This window comes from Mizuhopecten yessoensis, unplaced genomic scaffold (genome assembly GCF_002113885.1).
Source record: "Mizuhopecten yessoensis strain PY_sf001 unplaced genomic scaffold, ASM211388v2 scaffold11173, whole genome shotgun sequence".
NCBI classification, from domain to species: Eukaryota; Metazoa; Mollusca; class Bivalvia; order Pectinida; family Pectinidae; genus Mizuhopecten; species Mizuhopecten yessoensis.
Window position 1 is genome coordinate 2,859,715 of NW_018408916.1, and position 9,444 is coordinate 2,869,158.

The 9,444-nt window shown below is 34.1% G+C and overlaps 2 protein-coding genes across 4 annotated transcripts in view; both read right to left on the bottom strand.

Moving 5' to 3' along the window:
• LOC110467451 (dimethylaniline monooxygenase [N-oxide-forming] 5-like) overlaps window positions 1-1,581 on the bottom strand; it is a 25,890-nt gene extending 24,309 nt beyond the window's left edge. For 2 of the 3 annotated variants that reach the window (XM_021524629.1, XM_021524627.1), the window contains exon 1: window positions 358-611. In XM_021524629.1, the coding sequence (XP_021380304.1) occupies window positions 358-466 (109 nt within the window). In that variant the 5' untranslated portion in view covers window positions 467-611. Of the gene's footprint in view, window positions 1-357; window positions 612-1,560 lie in introns of those variants that run through there. The other variant, XM_021524628.1, reaches the window with a different exon arrangement.
• Window positions 1,582-5,280: 3,699 nt separating this feature from the next.
• Window positions 5,281-8,951, bottom strand: LOC110467440 (glutaredoxin-C8-like). The gene is made up of 2 exons (XM_021524611.1): window positions 8,603-8,951; window positions 5,281-6,293 (listed from the first exon to the last, which is right to left on the bottom strand). Exons 1-2 carry the CDS (start codon window positions 8,819-8,821, stop codon window positions 6,186-6,188), a joined length of 327 nt encoding a protein of 108 aa, XP_021380286.1. The 5' UTR covers window positions 8,822-8,951; the 3' UTR covers window positions 5,281-6,185.
• Between the last annotated feature and the right edge of the window lie 493 nt (window positions 8,952-9,444).

The following is a 9,444-nucleotide window of genomic DNA, read 5'->3' on the forward strand; positions in this document are numbered from 1 at the left end:
TTTCCCTTTGGGGCCCCGCCCTGGCCCCAGGGGTTGGGGTAGGAATCCCAATTTTACAATTTTGAAGCCTCATCTACCAAGGATGATTCTGACCAAGTTTGAAAAAAATCCATCCACTGGTTCTTGAGAAGAAGTTGAAAATGTAAAAGTTTACGCACGACGCACGACGGACGACGGACGACGACGGACGAAAAGCGATTGGAATAGGTCACATGAGCAAAGCTCAGGTGACCTAAAAATAGTGAAACCGATCTGTTCCCCCACCCCCGAAATAATTATTTGAAGATTGGACAACCGGATGAAAGTTGTTGTTATTTAAGAGATTAATTTCTGCGATCTCGTAGTTTATAAACTTACCTATGTCATCGGTTCGTTCAAAACATGTCGGTTCGAGCCCTTCGTCCAGGCAACATTTGATGGCGGGGAGACCACTGGCCCCAGCCCCTATTACGGCTACTGTCTTCATAGCCCCTAAATGAAGGATTTCTAGCAGCAGTCAATCAGTTCAGCTTGTCCAATGTTACTTATTTCAATGAGGGATGACCTAGAAAGTGACCTCGATTTTAAATCACTAGCAACCTACGTGATAACAGGGTTCGCACATGTGTATCGTCATGTGTAGGTCTACGTGCTGTCTGCTATCACAAAATTTATTGTTTGTACTGAAGGACCGTGCTTTCTCTTACAGGAAGTCGACTACGAAAAGGACCATATTTGCACGTTTGTTTTTTATAGTATACAAATAACCGGATTTTGACACATAAGACCATCATTAGATGTATGACACTAGATAACTTTATTATAAAACGAAATGTCTAACATGTATTGAAAGCAAATGTGTTCATGCGTCACAGCGTAAATACAGTAACCCACAAGACTTATTACTACATTTACACAGTCGCCAAAGCTCACGTGCACCACTTTGAAGGTCACAGATGCTATGTTTTTTTTTTACAAACAGTATTGAATAACGGGTGATTGATACAGGCTCCATGGGCCTCTTGTCCTTTTTTAAGTGGGGACATTGGTTTCAGTTCGTCCGTCCGTCTGTCATATTGACATCTCATAATAACCTCCCCTTAATATTAATGGAAATCGGTAAAATATTTGATTTACTTGCGGTACTTGAAATATTCATGTTGACAACCGGTACTTCCACGATTCTGATTGGCCGACGCATTCTTTCCTGATATTTTTGTGTTGATTTAAGCCAGACTTGCGTACTTGGAATTCTCAAGTCATGTTCAAATTTTATCCGATTCTGTACATATTTATCAGGTTATTGGTTTTTCAGCGCTTAATGTCAGAAATTCTTATTTGGAGACTATAATCAGGAACTTGCAGACATACAAAAATATCCCATTTCCTCTTCATCACTTTAAGATTTTGTAGCTGTAACCTTGACCTTAAACGTATGAACTTAACTTCAACTTATCTCCAGAGAGATGTCAGAAATACTTGTGTGAAGTTTCATAAAGAACATGCAATTTGGATTTCCAACTTTTTGAACCTAAATTGAATTATTACGGTTACACAGTTTTATCCAAACTGAAAACTTACATTGTACTTAGCGACGTCAACATTTGTTCCTCCTTTAGTAAAGATGTTGTTAACCTTCCTTAAACACCCATAATCACAAACAATTTAGTGTTACAACAACATAATCAACAAAAACTGACAGAGCTTAATAAAACCAAAATATACGTCATCTCCAGTCAATTATACCAGAATGTACATGTATGACTAGTCCTACAAGGCATATTACTTATTAGTGTGAGGTAAGACAATTGCAAGACAGTTTACAATAATTTCGTTATCATGCATAAAATTCACTAATTAAATCAGGGGCTCAGAACCTGCTTGGGATATATCGACGTGTAGATACAAGTGTATAGAGGCCGATCTGCTCCCAGACACGTTTTTATTCATCAATGTACAAGTGTACGCATATTTCGTGTCATTATATAACTCGGCCTTTGTTTCAACTGTTAAACGTAACGTCACAGTACCCAAATCGGGACACTTTTTAGTGAAATAATGATGTATTTCATACCATAGTACCGATCCCAGTATTTTTTGTTCACTTTTCCTAAATAGATATCATTATCTTTTCATTTTGATAACAAGTCGATATATCCGGCGCGCGGTTCTACAAATAAAACCGGCAATATAGTCATGGTTACGTAATCGCGAAAAAGGTGTAGCAGTACCCAAATCGGGATACCCCTACCAGTTTTGGCTTATATTTGGAGATGAAAAAGGTATTTAGCCGAACATTGCATATCTTTGGAACATTTGAGAGTCAAGGTCGTTCTGAATGCGTTTCTTTTCCAGACATAGTAGGATTGTGAGAAGTCACATATAAAAATTGAAAATCATTAACGTCGCATGGCGCATAAATTTCGAACGTTACATTTTCGTCACTATTTACAAACTTAAACTGTGATTCATTGTAACCATATATAAGTGGCAGTAAATACAGTTCATGTAATGTCTCATTGGTATATTAGCATCATAAATCAATATTTTCAATTTAAAAATACTTCTTTGCACAGGATGCACATTTCTTGTGAGTTTTTCCTTCAGCTGTCCCGATTTGGGTACTGTTACGATATGGGTACTGTGACGCTACCTATGGTACTGGTAAAGCTGCTCCCTCGGGTCATCACCGTGCTGACATCGCCACTGACAACATTACCTGCAGGCTCGGTCACAACTTACTCGAACAGGATCTAAAAACGGATTTAGGCCGAATATTGTCCAACTTCCTTCTAAGCAGCCTGCTTAGACATTAAGTTTAATAAGTCAATGTCACTTATAAGGATAAATTATATGGCAGTCTATCCCATGTAAATCAATTGTACCTACCGGACAACTAACACAGTTCTTCGCATTTTGGTTTGCCAAAAATGGATTACAAATAATAATTAAAAAAAAACTGAGGATTGATTCCTTTGATTTCTTAAACATTATTTGAAAAGAAATGCAAAGTAGCGAAAGAAAGTTAATGATGATTTGGTCAAATAGGTATACACACTTATGATGACTTGATCAAGTAGATGTACACTTATGATGACTTGATCAGATATATGTACTTATGATGACTTGATCAAATATATGTCCTTATGATGACTTGATCAAATAGATGTACACTGATGATGAATTGATCTAATAGATGTACACTTGTGATGACTTGATCAAGTAGATGTACACTTATGATGACTTGATCAAATATATGTACTTATGATGACTTGATCAAATAGATGTACACTTGTGATGAATTGATCTAATTGATGTACACTGATGATGAATTGATCAAATAGATGTACACTTGTGATGACTTGATCAAATAGATGTACATTGATGATGAATTGATCTAATAGATGTATACTTGTGATGATTTGATCAAATAGATGTACACTTGTGATGACTTGATCAAGTAGATGTACACTGATGATGAATTGATCTAATAGATGTATACTTGTGATGACTTGATCAAGTAGATGTACACTGATGATGAATTGATCTAATAGATTTACATTGATGATGAATTGATCTAATAGATGTCCATTGATGATGAATTGATCTAATAGATGTACATTGATGATGAATTGATCTAATAGATGTATACTTGTGATGACTTGATCAAATAGATGTACTCTTGTGATGACTTGATCAAGTAGATGTACACTGATGATGAATTGATCTAATAGATTTACATTGATGATGAATTGATCTAATAGATGTCCATTGATGATGAATTGATCTAATAGATGTACACTTGGGATGACTTGATCAAGTAGATGTACACTTATGATGACTTGATCAAATAGATGTACACTTATGATGACTTGATCAAATAGATGTACACTTATGATGACTTGATCAAATAGATGTACACTTATGATGACTTGATCAAATAGATGTACACTTGTGATGCCTTGATCAAATAGATGTACACTGATGATGAATTGATCTAATAGATGTACACTGATGCTGAATTGATCTAATAGATGTACACTGATGATGAATTGATCAAAAAGATGTACATTGATGATGAATTGATCTAATAGATGTACATTGACGATGAATTGATCTAATAGATGTACATTGATGATGAATTGATCTAATAGATGTCCACTGATGATGAATTGATCTAATAGATGTACACTGATGCTGAATTGATCTAATAGATGTACACTGATGATGAATCGATCTAATAGATGTACACTGATGATGAATTGATCTAATAGATGTACACTGATGATGAATCGATCTAATAGATGTACACTGATGATGAATTGATCAAAAAGATGTACATTGATGATGAATTGATCTAATAGATGTATACTTGTGACGACTTGATCAAATAGATGTACACTTGTGATGCCTTGATCAAATAGATGTACACTGATGATGAATTGATCTAATAGATGTACATCGATGATGAATTGATCTAATAGATGTACACTTGTGATGACTTGATCAAGTAGATGTACACTTATGATGACTTGATCTAGTAGATGTACACTTATGATGACTTGATGAAATAGATGTTCACTTATGAAGACTTGATCAAATAGATATACACTTGTGATGACTTGATCAAATAGATGTACACTTATGATGACTTGATCAAATAGATGTACACTTATGATGACTTGATCAAATAGATGTACACTTGTGAGGATATGATCAAGTAGATGTACAAAAAGTCTAGATGCTTAATGTTACATTTCAGTATTTAAAATTATTTCGTAAACCAGTCTTTTTCTTTCAATAATGCATTAATTTAGTCTGTTTTTTATCAGGAAACAAGCCCTCTTTAAATCGTATATACTTTTGCCCAAAAAATCTAGCTTTTGAAGAGGTGTATATTCACATGGAGAGTATATATACTTCATTAAAAAGCTGCTTGAATTGTACAGAAAAGACAGCGTTTCTGTTAATGTCACACTTGTATCACCTGTTCCTTTGACACATGACATTAACAGGAACACACTGAACACAGAGATCACAATCATGAGCAGTGCCTTGTTGACGGAAGTTTTACCAGATTATAATTATGACCATTTACTAAAATGTTCAAAGTCAAAATTTGTAAACAATGCAGTCTGATGATTTTGTATCTCTGTAGAGATACAGATTTCCATTGGAATTTAAAGGTATTTGTCAACATATTCCACATTAAAGTCTAGCTTGGAGTTTCTGTAAAGCTAATAATGCTTTGAAGAACTGGTGGTAATTCTATGGAAAGAAATTTGAATAACACCTGTAAAGTACAGTAATCCATATATTTATTCAATATTGCTTTATAAAATGTCCACAAACAAGTTCAATTATTATGCAAGTAAAATACCGAAATTTAGTTTAACAAACAACTTTCCTTATTTCAAGCCATGGTGTTAAAATTTGTCAAAGTCGTATTCAAAATATTTGCCCACCAATGTGTGATGATAAAATATTGCCATTCTAGTTTCGGTCAAAGGGAAATAACTCAGGAGAAAACCATTGCAAAATTAAAATAAAATCCATTTAAGAGAAAAAACATAGCTTTAAAATGCTTTGATTGTTTAAAACACAGTTAATCAATTTTCTGTTATTCCCTTTTTTGAAGAATTAGACCAAGATGTAAATTCAAGTATTTTCACAATATTTACAATGAAAGTACATTATTGATAAATTCATCTGTATAGCCATTATCAAAATTACACAAAGATAATCAATATATTGATCTATATTTCATTAAAAACAGATGTAAGGTAATGTAAAAATCAAAAATTAAATGAAAATAATATCAAAATTATTATCACAGTTTTTTGTCAATAGATTATGCACAATCAGATATCACAGAATGTAAAAACAAAATAATTAGGAAATATAAGAGTATAAAAAAACATGGAAGTAAATAAGTTTCTCAATTAGGCCAAGTCAGTTTTAGTGTTTAACATGGTCCTCCATCTCGTGGTTGCTCTGCTGCATGATGTGGTAAACGAATCAGATTAACATTTTATGTTATTAGATCTGCAGAAGGCACTTCTGTGATACATTTTGCCTTGTCTTGTTGATAGCAAGGCTGGCGTTAGTGTTGGTTCAGTGTTTAATTCCAGAGGAAAGGAAACGCATTGCAAAAGAGTTTTGATCGACTATTCCATTGTTATTGTTCTATAATGATGAATAACATTCTACCGTTTTAATGAGATAAGAATTTTGCCGAGGTTTCCGGATTCATGAAGTCGTCTAATCTCCTGCTCGCCACCAATATACTTTCCCCTGACAAACAGTTGGGGTACCTGGAAAAAGATGTAGAGCAGTCAAGAACAATTGAAATAGTTTGAAAAATAAGTTCTGCCAATAAAAATATATTTTTATTCCATTTTGCTAAAAAGGTTGGTGCTGAATAATTACAGATGTATGCTCAGGAAGTTCAAGTGTTAAAACACATTGCCAGAAAATATTTCATACTTGATTTGAAAAATGAATTTTTGCATTTATTTCTTAAGGTAGAAGGTGAGAACATTAGCTATCTTATATTATTTTCACTGTCACTGTTGAGAAATATTAGTTTAAGTTCTTTTAAAAGAGGTATTCCATAAAAAAACACATGTTGGGATGCATTTCATAGAATCATAGAGGTTTGAAATTTGAATGTTTGAAAACAGAAATAAAACAAAACATCTACAGGGGTTGAAAGCAGGATGCTAACATTGCAAATCCTACACATAACCAGTGTTGCCATCCAGAAATTATAAAGGCATAGCACTGGGAGACCAACATATGGACAGCAAAGTCTATGAAAATGAAAATGAACGTTGAAAAGTACATAACTTGACAAGGGAAGTAACTATAAACTTTGTTCGGTTGTTTCATCTTCTATATATATATATATTAAGGGAGAATATTTAAGGATTTTTTTTAGTAAAACTCTTCTTCGCAGTTATCATAAACTGAATCAGTTGTACCATTAACCTTAAGGTAAAAGAATTTAGATGTCTTTCAATACTTCCACCAAAAAGACAAGATTTGTTTATTCAGTGGTTTTTTTTTATAATGAATTCCAATGAGGCATGTTGGGACCTTATAGGGGTATTTAAAGGCATGTTAAATTTATATAACCGTATAATGAATACGTTTTTATATATGACAACTGTACTTCAGTATGGAAAACATAAAAAATGATAAAAAAAAGATAAATAAGATAAAGCCTACAATTCATTCAACCTTTACTTTGAAAATGTCTGGCTTTTTTTACTCAAAATTCATTAAGCCACAGGAAACCAGAACATGCTTGTATAAAAATAATTGAAGCCAAAAAGCACCCGGATTTGTAAAAATAGCTGAAACTTTTCAGGTTTTTTTGTGTTTTGTTTTTGATGACTCAACCTCTGATAGACTGATTTTAATTACAACTTAATGTTCATAAAATTTGCTTTTTGACCAAAACCAAATGTGAAATGAAATTCCTGTCCAGGTAAAAGAGCTGCAAGTCATAGTTTGATAAATGAAAGTTTATGTATTGATAATGATATGGTAACACTGAAGAGTTCCATGTATATCATGTGTGCATTGCTACTTTAAGGTACAAGGTATAAAATGTAGCACTCAAAGCTTTTGTAAAAATGTGCATTGATTAGTTTGCCAAGTACAAGTGTCAGCTGTAGGGAATTTCCTTTAGCTCAGCGGTAGAGCATCGGACTGGAGAGCGAAGGGTCGCAGGTTCGAGCCCCAGCAACGGCACTATCTTTATCACTATTCCTCGTCCTACTACACTTTCACCATCCTCAATATCCAGGGGTTATGCTCACTTTCACTCTCTGCACCCCTGGAATATGTCATGACAAAATTGAGGGCTCAGTGTGCACCACCTTGTTGATATGACAAGAAGACTAGTTTGATCCTTTGATGTACATCAAAAGAATCTTGCGGTCGCGTAACAGTACTAACTGGCTTTAAAGTCAGGCATTGCTCGTCTGTTATCTTAAAATAACCCAGGTATCAGCCTAATGATTGGTCAGGTTTTTTTACTGGTCAGGTTTTTTTACCTGAGACCAATCGAATAGCCTAAAAACATGCCTTTGATTTGGCTATGGCCTATTCCAGGGGTGCAGAGAGCGAAAGTGTACATTACACTAATTCATACCTATATTACGTACATGATCTGTTGAGTTCTTAACTTAAGAGTTTGACCCGATACATTTCCTATCACCATTTGAAGACTGCATATATCAGGGATGACAATTAAATTTTTCATGTGTCTGAAAGTTGATATACGTCCTTTTCTAGCCTATTAACAACATACAATGTATGCACACATAAGAAATGGTCTTAATATAGTATATTTCTTAATGATCAGGTCCCTGTGTTAAGGCATAAATATCTAGCTGTGTAGAAGGTTGATATTATGTTTTATCAGGTTCTAGGACGAATATTTATACCCTCACTACTCTCCACTTGGGCAGGGTTCTGACGACGCAATATATCAAAAATGTCTCGTCGTCAGAAAGCTACATTATCGCAGCTAATCAGGTTCATGTGCAAAATACATTAAGTCTTAATTATCAGCCACATGTGATATATATTTGGAACAATAAACAACGCTCACCTCTCGCCTATCTGTGAGACAAATAATCTGGAAGTAGTCCTCGATTTGGTTACAATCTTGTCGGTTTTCAATTTCCACTACTTCGTAGGTTTTGTTTGTCAATTTGTATCCGTCCATGATCTCCTTTACCATTTTAGATTCCGGGGAATACTTCTTAGAAAACAATAAAACAGGTCGCTGCTTTATCTTACTGTCAACAAATGGTTTTGCACCTGCCATTTTCAATAAATCGAAATCAGTAAAAGATCCTCCCGCGAAATAAAGCGTCCTTGGCTACGTACATTCAACGTAGTTTCTCTTTTTGCATAGCTTTCCGTTTGCCACCCTGTCAAACAAACATTTCACTAACCGTGCTTGACAATGCAAAGAACCATAACTCAAGTTGTATTTAGGTATCATACGACTATTAATTTAATATATCAAGAAATATGGCCTACCCTCGAAAAAATGTATCTAGTTATGAAGTGAGCAGGAATTCAGTATCAAGTGTATCATATTGCCAATAATTCATGAAATCATGGCGTCACAAATTATTTCGTCATCTCTAAGTCTAGTTACGTCATGTTAATGACTGTCCTTATGATTTACATGATCGGGCATGCATAATCGGGGCAGGATCGGACTATTTGATGATCGATGAAACAATTAATTTGATGTAAAAATTGCATTAGTGAAATTGTGTAATGTTTAAAGCTCAACAGAGCAATAGTTTATGTATCAAACTAAAGGATCTGACCATTTTATGGTCGAATATACCGTTATTTTTTTTTATGTGAAAATGCATAATTAAAATTTTGTAATGTTTTATCTCAACAAAGCAGTAGTTCGTGTGTTAATTTACG